General features: G+C 36.6%; 1 protein-coding gene across 1 annotated transcript in view; it reads left to right on the forward strand.

Annotated features, from left to right (window-relative positions):
• JMY (junction mediating and regulatory protein, p53 cofactor) overlaps nucleotides 1–12,638 on the forward strand; it is a 65,222-nt gene extending 52,584 nt beyond the window's left edge. Inside the window, exons 8-11 of the mRNA XM_027671498.1 lie at nucleotides 647–742; nucleotides 1,995–2,535; nucleotides 4,133–4,443; nucleotides 7,267–12,638. Coding sequence (XP_027527299.1) covers nucleotides 647–742; nucleotides 1,995–2,535; nucleotides 4,133–4,440 — 945 coding nt within the window. The 3' untranslated portion in view covers nucleotides 4,441–4,443; nucleotides 7,267–12,638. The remainder of the gene's footprint in view (nucleotides 1–646; nucleotides 743–1,994; nucleotides 2,536–4,132; nucleotides 4,444–7,266) is intronic.
• Nucleotides 12,639–17,343: the final 4,705 nt, after the last annotated feature.

Here is a 17,343-nt window from a genome sequence, read left to right on the forward strand (position 1 = left end):
CAGTAAGGTAAGATTTCCCCCCCCCAAAAAAACCCCACAACTGTCTTAGCTGCAAGGAAGAGCTTCAAACCTTTACTTAAGTACAATTACATTAATTCAACCTGCATTAAATAATGACAGCTTAAGTTAATACAAAACTTAAATTTACTCTACTTAATTTGCTCAGTAGTGGATTACCTTGTGACATTGAGTTCTGTGATTTCTTGTACTGTGAAAATACTAATATGACTTGTTTAAAAGGTCAGCCTTGCAATTTGGACTGTCATTTTGTTCTTGAAATGAGGGGAAATGGATACTGGTTTGCTGTGTGACTAATTTATACAATTTTTAATTCAAGGGGGCTTCTCTCAACATAGCATTCTGTCACTTAGTCCAGGTATTTCTCATCTCTCAAGGCAGCAAGTCTTCCAAGTGTTCCCATTGGAGATTGAAATATTTCTTTCCTGACCTTCGTGAAACAGGAAATGTATGCTGTTTTTTAAGAGGAAGACAAAGGCCAATTTTTGAAGTTTGGAAATATGTTTATTTGAAAAGTAACTTTTTAAGTAATTCTTGACATGTAGTAGAAGAGTTACTTTAATTTTTTAAATTATGCCAAATTGCATGTTGGATGTAATATTTGCATGTTTTCCATGTATTTTCTCAGAAGCGAGATCAATTGCAAGATGAAGAGGAAAGAAAGAGCTCCTGGGTTAGTCAGGAACGACAGAAAACACTGGACAGACTTCGTTCATTTAAACAGGTAACAAAAGAAGAGTTGCTCTTTTCTGCCAGTTTCCTTCGCAAGAGGAGCTTTCACTAATTCCAGGACTATACTATGCTTCATTGTGCAGTTAACTGTTCTTTGGAAAATTCATAACAAAATATGGCATTGGGAATAACAGATTCCTCTCACTGTTGCATTCCCAGTGCCATAATAAACTTCTCTTCACTCTTACACCTATACCTTGTGACAAGACACTTAGCAAATGTTCCTAGAAGAAGTATAATCTAAATGGCAGAGCATTAGCATCTGACATACCCCCCTACCACTGATTGCTATAATACCTGCCAATACCTGCCCCTTCCTATTACAGTGGAAGCACCAGAAAATGGATAGAGTGAAGGGGAATGAAGGGGAAAGAATAAGGAAAGGACTGAAAGTGCAAGAAAACAGAGACTCTATTAATTGGTGAAGCCTTTTTTTTTATGTTGTTGTTGAATATATAAAAAAAGGTATGAGAAGTTTCTTTACTGGAAGGTTGTCTTGTTCAGCATACACTCCTCATGTCCTTATTGTTTGCAAGGCTCTTGAATTGCGTAACTTCTGTACATTAAAGCAGATTTACTTATTTTAACCAGCAACTCTTCATGAGCTGACTTTATGTATGAAAATACTTACATTTTTACATATTACTGCTTTAGGCATACCACAGTTGTGTAGAATATGTTAGACCTGTCTTTCAGAAGCAGTTTAATTTTTTGCCTGAAAAGGGCTATGGGCGAAACTAATATGAAAAGACAGATATTGAGGCAGCAAATTTAAGAACTAAATACTTTGGAAGTCTTAAAATGTTTGATGTTATCAAGACATACCTTTTAAAGCAGTATGATTCACATTTAAGGTCAGTATATTAGGTCAGGGAGACTCTGACTGGTCTCGCAGACCTCATACACTTTCAGAGGGAGCCATTGACTAGTGTAAGAGGGAATTATGAATTTTAGTTTCCAGAAAAAAAATATACCTTCTGGTTCTTAGAGAAATTCTAATACCAACCCATGTATATCCCTGAGAAGACCAATCACATGTAAATTGTGGCTTAGTTAAGAATAAAAATTAAGAAAATGGATTTTTTTTTTTTTAAATAGAGGTGGGGATATCTTTGCCTTGGTTTTATGTACAGAGCAAAATGAAAGTTATTTGTCAGAAAGGCAAAACCTAACGACAGGTACTTAAAATCTAGAATAGTTCATTGCATGTACTTATCTAATCATCAACACCTTATTCACTTTAGCGATACCCTGGGCAAGTCATACTTAAATCAACCAGACTACGGCTGGCTCATGCAAAAAGAAAATGTGCAGCCAGCTCACTGTCCTGTGTCAATCAGCCTCAATCTTTGCCAGCAAGCATAAAAATCCAAGAGAAGAATGAAGAGGTGGAATCAGAAAGTGTAGTTCAGCCTTTGCAAGTGCAGGAACCTACAAGCTTAAAACAACTTCAGGATATCTCCTTGCCTCCTAATGGTGTTACCTCTGAACTGCCCCATGTCAGCACTTCTCCACTCACCAGTAATCAGCCTCAGCCGGAGACTGTTACTGGAGAACAGCTTCCAGCCCCTTTGCCTCCACCACCTCCGCCTCCACCTTTGCCCTCCAAGGAAGACGCCACCAAATCCTTAGAGAAAAGTGACAGCTTTGTTAAACATGTGGAGAAAGGAGTCCAGCACTCTTCTGGTGTTCCACCAGCACATCTGTTTGATAGCAGTCAGCTAGTCAATGCCAAGAAGAAGCTTAAGAAGACTGGTGATCTAGAGGGTTTACAGAGGAGGAAAGGTAATGTTTTAATTTCTGTGTATTTAATTTTTTGTTGCTAATTTAAAAATTGTTATGCACATCCATTTCTCTTTTGAATTGCTCTGTAGGAAAGTGTGTGCTGTGATTTAATAATAATTTATTATTAATAAGAAAGTTGTTAAATCCTTTTCAGTTGACAGATGCTGGCAACTCAAACATTAGGACCTTTATGACAGTGTGGCATACTTGAGCAGTTAGAAAACACTTAGAAAACTGACTCTGTGGTATACAACATTAGATTAGATAGAAAATGGAGCTAAATGCTGTTTAAAAGAATTTTTTTGTATTTATTTACTGCCAGCACTGCAAATATTATATGCTTCACCTGAGGGTGGAGTGTTTTTTTAATAACAGAGTAACAATGATTTTTCTGCAGTGCTATTGTTTATTTTACATTTTATCTTGCAATTTTGTACAAAGCACCTATTGTGTGTGCAGTTTTATATACATCATAATATGACAAATATAAAGTCAAATTACATCATCCCTCTTAAGAGTGTTGTTACTGTCTGCAGCAGCACTCTACCTCTGATCTGTATCCCCTGAGATGTTCCAAGTCTCTCAGTGGCTTCAGAAGGTTGTCTGTGTATGACAAACAAGTGCTTTACAGTCCTTCTTTCCACTCTCAAATGTGCAGTCCTATATTCTTTTATTTCTCTCTTTTCCTCATGTCTATTCTAACTGTCCGAGCCCGTAGTCTAATGGACAGAGCTTACTCATAAATGCAAAACAGGTTTTAAAAAATGTGTTCTACAGTATAAAAAACCCCCTGGAGATGGATATTCATGTATTGATTTTTAAGTGCTGCATGTTTTATGTTCTAGTGTATGTGAGCTATTTAAACCATTGTACTATATTATAACGCATTCTCTGGGGTGGAGATCTTGCCTACTTATAGCTCTTCAAAGACCCAAAGCCTGCGTTTTATTTCTGCAGAAAACTAGTTTCAAAATCAGTGATAAAGGAAGGATTTGCCATGAAGTATTCTCTTTTACTTCTCTGTTTAATTAATTATGAAGGACGGGAGTTTTTATAGGCATGATGTGACTAGGTGCTAATACATTTGTGAATCCAGAGAAGCAGGAAAATGCATGCTGTTGCAGTTGACTGTATTGCTGTTTTCCTCACTGGCATGTCACAGTAGTCATGCAGCAGGCAAAATTTTGATGAGAATGGATTGCACAGTCCAGTACCTAAGATACCTAAATGCCTAAGGTAAAACTCATTACCTGAGTTTTAAAGTAAAAAAAAAAATACTTGCATTGTGTTGTATTCATTGCAGCTTATTTGATTTTCCTGATTGCAACCAGGAAAGCCACTTTTTCAAAAAGCTTTACTACCTGCCTGATAGGAAGTTAAGTGGTTACAAAAATTATTTGTCTGTATAAACCAATTTTGACCTGGTAGTAAGGAAGATAAATTTAGAGGCTGAAACGGTATTGGGGGAACCATTATACTTATGGTATGGGGCCATCACATTGATAGTATGTGGCTACTTTTTGATCTCTAGGAAATAAAAATGAAGGCTGATAAAATTTAGTAAAAATAATACTGAAGGTCTTTTGATTTACTGCAGTGAGTTCCCCGATGGATGAAGTGCTGGCTTCCTTGAAACGTGGCAGCTTTCACTTAAGAAAAGTTGAGCAGAGAAGTCTTCCTCCTTTTCCTGATGAAGATGATAGCAATAACATCTTGGCTCAGATCAGGAAAGGAGTGAAACTGAAGAAAGTGCAGAAAGATGTTTTGAGAGAATCCTTTACAATTCTGCCTGATACTGACCCTCTGACAAGGAGCATCCATGAAGCATTGCGGCGGATTAAGGAAGCATCACCTGAGTCAGAGGATGAAGAGGAGAGCTTGCCTTGCACAGACTGGGAAAATTAACCTGTAATTAAACTACATTTTAAAAAAGTATTTCTGCAACAATTTTTCTATAACAATAGCAAGTAAACCTCAGGTTGTTCATTTTAGGAGACGTAGTACTTATGTGACTAAACTGCTTGTCATCCAGTGTGATAAAACATGCACACGTGAATTTTGTATCACTGACTTTCCAAAGAATTTAAGGTTTATAATAAGGAAAACTTTTTTAGACAATATCTTAGCTTTTTAATGTTTGAGTACTTTTCCTGAATATTGACAGGACTGCTCCTAGAAAAAGCTCTATTTTATTTAGTAAATTTGAAGGGACAGTTCCCAGCTTACCAAAAAGCTTTAAAAAGCAGCACAATTGCTCTTGGACGCACCTTATACTTACATTTTACTTACTTCCAGCCTTATAAAAATTTGGCATGTCTGTCACTTCAGGCTGAATAACTCTTAAGTGAAGGACAGTTAGATTTGAATGCTGAACACATTGAAATCTCATGGGTTACCCTGTGTGACTGACTTTGTGATAGCTTGGTTTCAATCTGTAAAATCTCTGACTTAATTGAATTTCCAGGCTATAAGCAGTAAATATACAAAAATTTAATTTATACTTCTGCTATTCATATGAATTCCATGAACTTGCATTATACTATGCTAGAGTGCCTGAAAGTACAGACTTCAGCAGATGAAGTTAATGATTTCACAACAAACTAAAAATTGGCAAGAGGTAAGTTTTCATAATTATGTCTGCATCAGTAGCAAAAAGAGATTCTTGATTGCAGCAGCATACAGCACTGTTCTGCAATGGTTCTTTTCTGCTACTGGCACGTGGATGAACTTAAGTATCAATGAAGGTTCCCACTAAACATAAAATTTGAGAAACTAGAGGTATGACAATCTGTAAAGAATTTAAAAATCTGTTTAGAAATCAAAGGCTATTTTAATAGAATGGAAGACAAATATTTGTAATCCTTGCAACACAACTAGCAGTAGAAAACATAACTTTTGAATGTTCACAATCTGGCATTTCTACCCTGGTTAGTTACTACTGTAGCTGGAGAATGACTGTTGGTAAAGTGCTATAGCTGTTTAAAAACTGATTGGGAACTTAGCATATCATCTGCTGAATGTTCTTGTGTATATGAAAGACTGTGTCTCAAACTGTTCTATTGGTATGCTATTTTCAAATAATTTAAACTTTTTGAAAAGGAAAATAAATGTTGCCTTTATTTCCTCACGAACTAGCCATTAGCCACCCTAATGATTTACTATTGTTTAATTATGCCTTGCTCCTTCTATTCCATACCAAATGTACTACTAGTTTTTGAGTTAAAAATCCAGGAGTGGAGATATACTTAACTCTTGCTGAAACTCAAAGTGGAAATAATTTTGCTTGGATATAAATATATTTGCTTGGATATATCCATGTGTACCAAAAAATCCCACTACCACAGCCCTTCAGAAATCAAGTGACAACTGTAAGAAAGGACATGTCTTGGAACTGACTTGGCTTTCTTAGTGCGATTATTCTAATTTCTTAGAAAATGGACCAAATTTAAAATTTGTGATTTGACTTTATGATTTTAGTAGATCTTTTTTACTGTTTAGGATCATCTTTGCTTTTTTTTTTTTCAAGATAAACAGGAATTTTCCAGGAGTGACTTACATTTTTTTTTAATCTAGTTGGTTGACCTCTTAAACATTTTCTATTAGAAGTGCATTGTCTTAGAATTCTTCTGTGGTCATTGCCATACAATATGAATACACGTTTTCCTCTGCTATTTGCAGGCCCATAAAGCAGTTCAGAATGCAGGCTGAAAATCACTGCCATGCAGTCCCTTTAGGTTGTTGTCTCCTTTTTACCAGACTATATCCTTCTGGGGTCCCATGAAATCACTTGGACCTAAAAGCAGGATGCAGTGTCAGAGTTCTGAGTGTATGCTCCTTGAGAGTTCTTCATACATCTGGGACCTGCTTTTTCTTACCAATGTCATATATTATTATGAAAACAATGGTTTTTTTCATGCGGTGAGATTATTCAATAGATAATAGAGTCAACTGAAAAATAGTTGTACAAAACAGCTAACAGCTCAGAAAGGAAAAGCAAGCCCCTGCTGTCAAAGCACGTGAAGTGATTTGGGAGAACAGAGATGGAGACAAAACTCTTGAGAAATTCAGCTGAATAAATACTTTCCATATAGATGAGTGTGCTTACTTGACCAGACTGGCTTAATAGAATTCATTATACTAGAATAAAATGTAATGAAAGTCTGTTGTAGAAATTGCAGACTAGTATTTTTTTACTATAAGGTCATCCATTTAATACCGTGCTTTAAGATTGACCTACTGATTTTTAACTGGTAAGCTCTGCACATGCCAAAAACTAGCACAGAGGTTTTAGATTGAAAACAGTTCACAGTTATCAGAAGCATCCAAAGCATGTATGTATGCGTGTACATAATAGTACACGTAAACCACTATAGTACATTAAGAGTACTTCTAAGTAACACAAAACGTGGGTTCCTGTGAGTAGTGGACAAAGTAACAGATAACAAGTGAGCTTTTTCTCTCTATAATCTTCTAATTGCAGTATTTTGAGCCTCTTCAAACTCTAATCTGCGTTCAATGCCAGTAATACTAGAAGGCAAAAAAAAGACCTGGTCATACTATGTGTGTTCTGGCTCCAGAGTTAGTGTGTCATTACCCTGGGAGCAACGAGAATCTTTGCTCAGTACAACACTGCTCAGTATTGCATGTTAGAATTGCCTGTTATGTTGAACAAAGAATATTTGTACAGCTGTTTAGCTTTTCAGATGTTCCTTTTTCTTTTTTCCTGAACAGGTGATTGACAGCCATCGATGTGAGAAAAGAAACACCAGTTGAAGATTACTTTTCCTCTTCGTTTCTGAAAATTCAGAGCCAGCAGTTATGACCATCAATTCCACAGGAGGCTTTTTTTGGAAAAGAAAGTCTTTCTTTGACAAATAATTCAGTGTATGGAAAAAATGGCCTGACGTTAATTTCAGGTCACTTTTTTCTTTATTTGTTCAAACAAATTGTGGTTTGGGCAGAAAGCTGAGATGTTTAGATGTGCATTTTATACTATCAAGAGTGCCCAATTCTTAAGCACTTTTTATATTTGCATTAGTAATGTGTGGCCAGTTAAGTGAGGGGGGCATTTTGAGTTGGGCGACTATGTGCTGTTTAGAGTAACCTTAGGATTCTAAACTGGCTAGAAAATGTCCCCTTCACTGCACTGAATATCTCATGTGCTTGAAAATTCAAATAAATGGCTCCTGGCAGAGAAGGTTGCTGTGTAGCAGTGTGATATTCCAGAAAGAACAGAATTTCTAGTTGCACTACAGTAGCTGAAATTCAGTAACATGCAACTGAGACTTTTTTTCTTCTTAGTTTGAAGAATTGTATGTCAGTGTGAAAAGCAACAAGTGACCACAGCACAATGAGAAATAAGAGTTGAATTCAGTACATATTCGAGAATGTGTTTGTTTCCATCATGATACATTTAGGAAGACATACCGCAGCACCTTTTTAGAAGGTCATTTGTAGTCTGACATCTTTTTAAAGTAGACATTTTCATGCTTTTTTAAAATAATATTTAGCTATGCTGAACCAAGTTAGTTATACTTTTATCATTTGTTATAAGAAGCAATATTTTGTAATTTCATACTTAAAAATATTTTTCTCTTTTAGTTTAAAATGGCTTTTGATTAGTCTAAGCAGCCTTCTTTAAAAAAGATCAAAGCACTTAAATGTACTGATAATTCAGTTGTGAAAATCATGCTTTTCCTGCTGGTTTTCATTATTCCCTTTAGTGGCTGCAAAAATGTTTGTATTTCATACCCAAAAGCCTACTGGCTGAAAACTGGTTCTTTTGATTCTGACTGTTTTATTTGTAAAGGAGGGCTACAACTTCCTCTGCAGTGAATACTTAGGAGTAGTCCTAAACTTCATGACTAATGGCTGCAGGCAGCTACTCTTATGATACCACAGTACTAAGAGGTATGTCAATACCAAGACACAAATAGCCTTGTACCGCTTAAAAACCTCGTGTGGTATTAAAGTCAGCCCATTACACTTCTAATAAAACTGAATTTTCACTAGAATTTTGTTTTTACTAGTGTAACATACACTGTGTTTGAGAAATACACAGTCCTTGTCCTTTGTGTGGTGTGGTCCATTCACTGTTCCTCTTTTGACAGATAAACTACTATGGGGATTTGGGTTCTTTTAAGTGGAGTTACTCATTGCTGCTGTCATGTAATGGAACATGTACTGTGTTAAAATTTATAACAGGGGATTTCATGTCTTGCTGTTTACTTATAGAAAGAGGAGCAGGAGAACTTACCTTAGCAATAGGCTGTATAACCTAAAGGAACCTCAGCTCTTGGACCCTTCAGTTGTTTTGCTGTGGCTGTCTGAAAATTAAAGCTCTGTCAAACATCTTGAAAGGATTTTCTTAACCATGTTGCCTTACTTATAAAGTTAGTGAACATTCATTTTCAAAGCACCTGCAAGCAGTGTTAATGCAGAGTTGTATTGATTTTTGCTTAATTAGTTGTCAGGTCTCTGTTTTTTGGTCCTGAGATCAGCTCTGTGAAATACCTGTTACTGGCTTTCCACAGACCTAAAACTACATCAATGTTTTTTTCTTAAACTGCTTCTCTGAACTCTGAGTTACATGGTATGGATGCAAGCTGCCTAATGCTGTGTTCATGCAGCAATAGTAGCAATTTCAAAGTTCAGCATAATCATTTGACACAGCCTATACCATAATCTGTGGTGTATTTTTACTCTATATTTGTTTGTAATTTCAATCACCACACATTAAAACCATAGGTAATGAAATAAATTTTTGGCTGTAGCACAGAGCAGAACCATGATGTAGAATGGTAATTCACATTATACACTTCATCTGAAACTTAGTGCAAAATTAACAGTTGTGAATGAGCAACTTTTATATCTGTTTTTTTCCTATTTTTCAGCCTGCAGTTTTATTCCTTGGCGTATGCATATAGGACACTAGTAAAATTCCAAGCCGAAGAAAAATAGTGTAATTTTAAAGTATAGGTGCAGTGGTTCCCTTGCACAGCATTTGTCTGCAGTTTACCACTGTGTTGTGATTTATCTAAATAGCCCCATGCTGTACTGTAGTACAGTTTTCAGATATGTTTGCCATGTAATCTGTCATCTTTGCCTTGAAAAATGTCTGCATGATTGATAAAAAATTACTATGTTTCATATTTAGCTGAAATCCTGTAGTAGCTTAGTCTATATAGAAATGGAGTTCTCATATGAGCATGTATTTATGCGCACACAAAAAGTAGTTGTTATGCTGAGCATAGCAGTATGTATCAGTTCAAAACTGCCATCTTCCGCGTGTAAAGTGAATGTTTGGTTTTTTCCATGTCCTGCTCAAAAAAAAAAAAATCCTGAATTTTAATCCTCCATGAGTCACTAGATGTCACAATTTCACATAATTTTCCACTTTGATATAAAAATTGTGCATATGTAGTGTACACAGACTAATGCATAAAACTTCCATCCTTTGTCATGTGAAATTTTCCAGGTGAATGGCTACAGCAGCAAATGGGGAAAGTTTAATTATATTCACAAGAAACTTTTATGGAAATTATGACAGTCCTGCATTGTGGTCCATATTTCCTCCATAGCTGAGAAAAGCTGTAATAATTGCGTTGGTCCTTGAGAAATCTTGGCAAGCATCACTAAGAAAAAACACAGAAACATGTGCGAGGAGCCTCCATAAAAAGACCTTTCTGACTATTGGTATTTTTCGTTTCATTGTTGTGACTGCATTGTTCCATTGCTAGTTATTTATCTTAAGCAATTTGTCATCTTTTGGGATTTTTCCATTTTTAGAAACTTCTTTCTTCTATCTTTCATCAAATTAAAACTTTTACTATGGTGTAATTGATCCTGTGAGGTAAGGAGTTGGAATGCATAATGTGTATTGTACAGATGCTTATGTAAGGACTGAAAAATCTTTTTTGAGTGGGAACAAGAAACTAAATACTCAGTTTCTACTAAAATAACCAAAATGTAAACAGCAGTAGTCTTTTGTTCAGAAATGGAATTTTCATCAACAAAAATTTCATGCTCTCATTCATAGAGGTTCCAGATCCTTTACAGTTGACGAATAGTCTTACTCACTTTACTTATTTTCATATGCTAGTTATCTGTCTAGGGTAGATGAAGGCTTTTTTATTTTTCAAACATCACTTTTGAGTTTTGTTTGTTTGTTTGTTTTAAATCTGACAGTCTGCATCCTACACCAGACACTTGTAAAATAAATTAGTATGATTATATATTGTATTCTTTTGTGACTGCATTGGGGATAGAACTTAACATACTTCACTATATTATTTGTAAAGAATCATTTTGAGTATGAGCACTATATTCTGTACTGTTAAATATTAAAGTAATGACAAATGCATTATTGAAGATGCAACTTATTGAGGAAGCAGAAACATTATTGGTTAATGTTACCCTTGTTCCATTTGTTGCACTGAATTTCAAGAGTGTAATTTGTAAATCAAGTTTGCTTATGCGTGTTATCAGATTTTATTTTCATTGTAATGCTTATGTAATAAATTACCTGCATATATTTCTGGTAACGATTCCATAAGCATGGACAATGCGTTATGTTTCTCACTACAGAATTAATGTTAAGAACAAGCAAAGCTTCTTGCAAAGAAAAGGAGTAACAGAAGCACCATACTGGTAGAGTCTGTTGCATGATTTCACTGCTCTTGGAGCTGACAGACAGTAGATCATCTTAAACTTGACTGCAAATTGCTCTTTGGTGTAATAAGCACATTGACATATTGCTATTAATGCTATCAACAGCAATGGCTATTTTTAACCTATACATATACTGTAATTTAAATTTTCCTACAAAATGAATTTATATTTAATTGACGCCTAATACAATAAATACTTAAATACTTAAAATTAGAATTTTTAGGAGGGTCAAGGGAGGGAGGGCATGCCAGTATATTTATGGGAGGGACTGTTGCATATACAGGTCTTTGCACTTCCTGTTCAGTTTGACTGTTAGTCCAAAACTCTGACTGTGCTGAATCTGCAACCTGAGATCTGTATATTTTTGTTGTGATTCAGGTCTTCTATGTTCTGTGACCCAGAGCTTCAGAATTTTACAAAGTGGTTATCTTTCCATTCTCAAATGTGAATGCTCTGTACCTCTATCATAGGAAATGACCAAGCAATGAATTTTACTCTGCTGAGTTTCTAATATTAACGTAGAGCATTATTTAAAGCTGTTATCTAAGGCTGTTAACCAGAAGTGTGTCCATTGGAAACAAGCAAAAAAAGATGATAACTGTTTTGGTGCATATAGTCCAAACTCTGCAGAGATTTTTATTCAGTCTGTTGCCTATCCAGTAATAAGTTTGCTGTAGACTGGCTTGATTTTCAAATTACAAACTTATTTTTGATTTCTGAATTGGGAAATAGGTGTTGGACATTGGGGATATTCACTTAACATCTCCCAGCACGGTGTTGCAGTTGCCATATATTTTGAATTTCATCTTAATGTATAAAAAATGTATCATCATAAAAGGAAAGCTTAAGAATTACACATGGCTGCAAGTTGTCTTGCATGAATGAAGCCAATGAAGCTTAGTGAAACTAACTTCTTTGTTAAGCCTGTTGAATAAATAAGAAATAATCTAAAGAAAACAAATTTTCCATTCACTAGCTTTGTGCAATATTATCATTAGACTCAGACACTACTAGCACATTGTGCTTGGCTTTAAGAAAGTTCTTTAACTCCATTATATTCAAAAGGACATATTAAATGCATATTTTATTGTAAACAATTCTGCAAATTTACTATGCCTGAAAATGCTCAAAGTTATAAAGTGTTAAGCACAAGTATGTTTTAAAAAAAAAGGTTAAAAACTAAACAGACATTTCTAGCAATACCTAAAAACTAAAAACTGTCTGCTTTTTGATCTTTTTTCTTTAGTGCAGCTTTTCAGCAATGCAAGTTTATTTCTGTGTATTTCATGTTTTTTTATTATCATGATTCAGAAATATAAACCTGTACACAAAGTACTACATTCACCTTATTGTACATGCAATGTAACATCATACTCACAGTTTTGGTGCTTTAAAATTATTCCTTTTTTCTTTATTAAAGGATATTTATTTGACCACTGTCTTGGTTTTACCTTTGACTATGTACCAACATTAAAAGAAATATTTTTAGCATAGTTTGGTTCCCACAAAAAAAAAAATTCAGATCTGATTCATTTAGGTTCCCTTTGTTACTGTTTTAACTCCTCAAGCTGCCTGTTACTTCTCAAGCTGCCTGTTATTGCTTAATGGCAGGTAGTTGTGTCTAAGCTGTGTTGCAACTGGAAATAATATATTTAGGTAACATCTTTGTAAATGAAGTCACATGAACAGTTGAGGTATTATAGAAGAAACTTGCTCTTAAATAATGCAGAATAGTTGTGCTTAAATACAAGTCACACCCACTTTCTGTCTCTTAATCAAAAGACAAACACTATGAATAAAGGTAAAAGTTTAAATCCAGAAATGGTAAGAGCTTAGTTCCCTTATTACACTTACCATGTCCGAAATTAGAGTTGCTAGATGTCTGTGGGTAGGTTTTTCTGTTTATTTCCTATAGTCATTTTATGTTGTTATTTATGTAAACATAAATCTTATGAAAGAGATATGTTTGTATTGTGTCTCCTTTCCCTTTGGCTTCTGTGTTTCTGGTGCAGTGCAGGTGAGTTCTATGTCCAGGTGGTCCCTTAACATGAGGAAGATAAAAAATCAGTGTATTCCTAGAACAGGAAATTTTTAATGCAATTACAATCCTGAGAAAACAAGAAAAAGGCTGGACATTTCTAAGAGTGATTTGAAACAAAGGTCATATTTGCACTATAAATGTACACTGCAAAGTATCTTAAACAAAATTCAAGGCCTGTCTGGCTTTGGTTTCCTAGTGATGTTTTTCACATCAGGTTCACATGGCATATGCTGTTAATTTCGGCGTGTGGCAGAACACACATAGAACAAGTAGGAAATGTGCTTTGAAATAAGCCAGTAGTTTGATCATTGCTGACTTAAGAAAGAAGGGAATTGTATTTGTATCCGAGTTCTGTTCCTCTTGGTCTGGCTGTGCCCTCAGCAGTGTGTGACCGTGGTGTGTGCCTGTGCAGGACAGACAGATGTACCATCAACTGGTGTCTGCTTTGGCATTGGCTTCAGTGGATAAGTAGATGCTTTTAAATGACTCGTGTGGTTATCCCTATGGGTTGGAAGTGTATTTAATGCCTGCATCAGAATTTCAGGTTAGTGAATATATCTGTAGGCACACTTGGAAGGCAGTACTATGTTATGCAGAGTAAGGCCTAAATGTTTGTACAACACATAGAAGATGGAAGATACGTAGAACCATCATTTTTTTTTTTCTGTTCACTACATGTCAGGTGTAAAGTAAAGGTACATTGTAAATAATATTCACTGGGCCACAGTGCCTCTGAAACTTGTAGAAATAAAACCCCTCTTTCTCACAGGAACCACTGATATGCAGGGTTTGTTTCATTTCCATCACTTACTACTTAACAGAGGCAATATATACAAGGGAGAGAAGTAAAAATGGAAAGCGAGTTCGTCAGATCTCTTCTTCTAAAACCTATAAACCTTTCTCAGCATTTCTTACTACTGCTTCCCATAATAGGGAGAAGTCCCTTTTATAGGCTTCATTCTTCCTGCCACAAGGGAATCCTTAGAATCCTAGACTTTGGAGTAACTCTGAATGTCCTGATCACCAAGCCACCAGTGTGTCATTGCCATCACCACAGCCTGAACTTAGTGCGCATGTCACAGATCGCAGTGTCTAAGTCTAATGTTACAGAGTTTTGCCACTGTTCTTACCTTTTGGGAGTGAGGGTTATAATTAAGAATAAAAATGGCCTCTGTAAACTTTAGATGTACCATGTCAGTCATTTAACTGTTCAAAGCATCACTTTGCTAACACCAACTGCCCTACAGCAGAAAACCATCCCAGAAGTTTTACCAGGAAGCTTAAGCATCATTGCCATATAACCTACCTTACAGAGGTGCTGCAAGTTTGTGTCCAACTCTCCATTCTGCAGAATTGTTCCCACGGCGGTGCCTTCCTGCCCTTTCCCCCTTTGCACCAAGATTCTCAGTCTCTCTAACTTTCTCTAAACTTTATGCAAATCTTCACCACAGTCATGCTCACTGTCCAGACTTTCATCAGCTCAAAGACAGCATATCCCCCTTGAAATGTTGCCTCCACAGCAAGGGCTGATGGATAAAAATGGGCAGAGATTATTATCTATGCCGTTAAAGCTGGTGCGTGTCTGTGTTGGTGCTGGGGTTCACTCATCATTCATCAACCAAAACTCTGGGAAAAAAAAACCCAAACCAAAACAAAAATTACATTTAAGTTCACTCTATCTGCTGCCTTATCCCTTTATTCCTACTGTAGTAGTGTGCTGCCTGTGGGATATTTGTTGGAGATACTTGTGCCACAGGCAAATCACCTGTATTGCCTTCTTGTCACCCTTTCTCCTCACCATGGAAGACTGCAGACCTTCTGACTTCTCTGGGACATCTCACTACCACCCCATATTGCTTATATAAGGCCAAGCACATTGATGGTCTTTCAAACAAAAGTCACTGTTTACTTCATTCTTACATCTTAACAACTTTTCTAATTGGCATCACTCTCCCTCTGTACATTACTGTTTATTGAAGAATCATGCAATTCATACAAAACACTTAGATTAACTATACTTTTTGTTCCTCAGTACTTTATTTTAATCCCATTAAATTTCAGTAAGAATGTAACTGAGCTCTTAGCGTACAAAATCATCACTGCATGCTCAAACTGCCATGCGTGTTAAATGCACAATTTAAACAACACAACAGACATTTTATGAATCAACTTCATTTGAAGCATCATAAAGTGATGGCCTTTTTCCCCCCCACACTCACTTGCTGTGAGTAAAATAACTGTTGGAGTGGAGAGAGTCCTGCAAAAACAATTTGACAGAGAAACCATTGCACACTGCTCTTGGTTTCTAATGACATGTTAAAAAAAAAGAATTGGCATTAAAAAATAAAATTGATAGTACTAAAAAAAAAAAGACAAACCCTATACTTTTGTTGCTGAGCCATATGTACCTTTGTCATTCCTGTAGTGGTTTCCTAAAGATTTCTACTGCTGGAAGGTCACAGTTAAGTGATCCATTGAAGTGCCTACTGGTTGAGGGCTTCTCTTAATAGCAAACTAAGATGAAAGCTAAGGTCATTACTTCCCCTCTTGTCCAGCACCACCATGAGCAAATTATTTCCACCCACTCTGCAACAGCATTTTATACAGCCTGTCTTTATGCCCTGCCTTACTCTATTACTCAACTTAAACTGTGCTCAGTGGGTCAGGCTATTGGCTTTTGTGAAGTCTGGCCATTCCTCCGGTGCCTGTGGCCAGCAGACAGGGTCAAGAAAAGCCGAGTGACACTTGTACCATGTCTACTTTCATTAATCCATTCTGGGAAGAGATGGGAGGAGTGCAGGAATTGTCCTCAGTCAAAGGTAGCATTAGTTAACTATGCTTGACTGATAAAGCAAATCTCTGTTCAGGAGATTAGGTTTGTTACTCTTAAAAAATAAATATGAAAGGTGTCTATGTAGGTGATGTTTTCTGGGAGAACATGAGGCACGCATTGCCTACGAGGATGCTTTGCTTAGATTTGTGTAGAAATTAACATATATTACATCTAAAACACATTTAAATACTCAAAAGCAGTTACAGTTGCAAGTAAATGCTCTGTCCCATTTTGCAGAAGTCTTCAGCTTTTAATCTCAATTTGCAATAAGAAACTTGGAACAGAAACTCTGTGTCCCAGCCAGCATTTGTTGAGACTGCACTATCAGCCTTCTGGGATAAACCTCAGTTGTGTTCCCAGCCATCAGCTGCCCAAGAGAACTAAAGACTTCTAGCCTTTTGAGGCCCAGATGATCAAATCTTCTGCAGTCCTTGGTGGATACTCATGGTTGCAGGGATGCGTCTGAATAAGAAAGTGCGTGGTACTGTCAGTACCAGGCTGGCTAAACAACTGAATGCAAAATTTAGCTAAGCTCCTTCCCCTGGGTGAGCTCCAAAGGGAGCAGAAGCTGTTTCCCAAGAGGACACTACAGTGTTTTCTGTTAAGCCATCAACATGTCATTGCAATAGCAAGTCATGGAGTTTCATTGAAAAAAAACCCAAAAACCCAAACTAAAAACAACTTAGCCTGAAATACTGTAAATTACAATTTCTTCACTTACATCTGTCAAGACCTTCCAGCCAATGAAGGCCTGATCCCTTGACACACCACTGTGACCAGCTATTTTCCAAGTAGCTACATGCCAGCATTTATGCCACGTAAGGTCCAGCACTGTGCTCATGGGGGTCAGGGAGGTCAGCTAACAACTGCCTCTATAGCAGCCCCCTCTTCTGGTACAGTGCCTCAAAAGAGAGACTTGAAACGTCACAGCAAATTCCACAGTCACCTAGTAGCTCCTCCCGAGCTGTAAAACCAACCTCAAAGGCTGGTGAAACTGTTTGCTCTTGTCCTCCAAGTAAACCCTTCTCACTGCTGGGGTTATGGAGGTGATTGCATGTTTGGACATTCCGGCGGTTCCTGGTGGGGTTATTTGCTCAGCCACAGAGCTGACTAATGCTGTACTCCTGAGGCCTTACTTCCTTATGGATTTTAGAATACCTATGTCCAGTTCAATACTGCAATTTGGCCCAAGCGTCAAAATTCCCTTAAAAGTCTCTGAACTTAGAGCATTGTTTGCCACCTGCCCAACCTGCCAGTCAGGACT

The sequence above is a fragment of the Neopelma chrysocephalum genome, unplaced genomic scaffold, assembly GCF_003984885.1.
Source record: "Neopelma chrysocephalum unplaced genomic scaffold, ASM398488v2 Primary Assembly neopelma1_97102, whole genome shotgun sequence".
NCBI classification, from domain to species: Eukaryota; Metazoa; Chordata; class Aves; order Passeriformes; family Pipridae; genus Neopelma; species Neopelma chrysocephalum.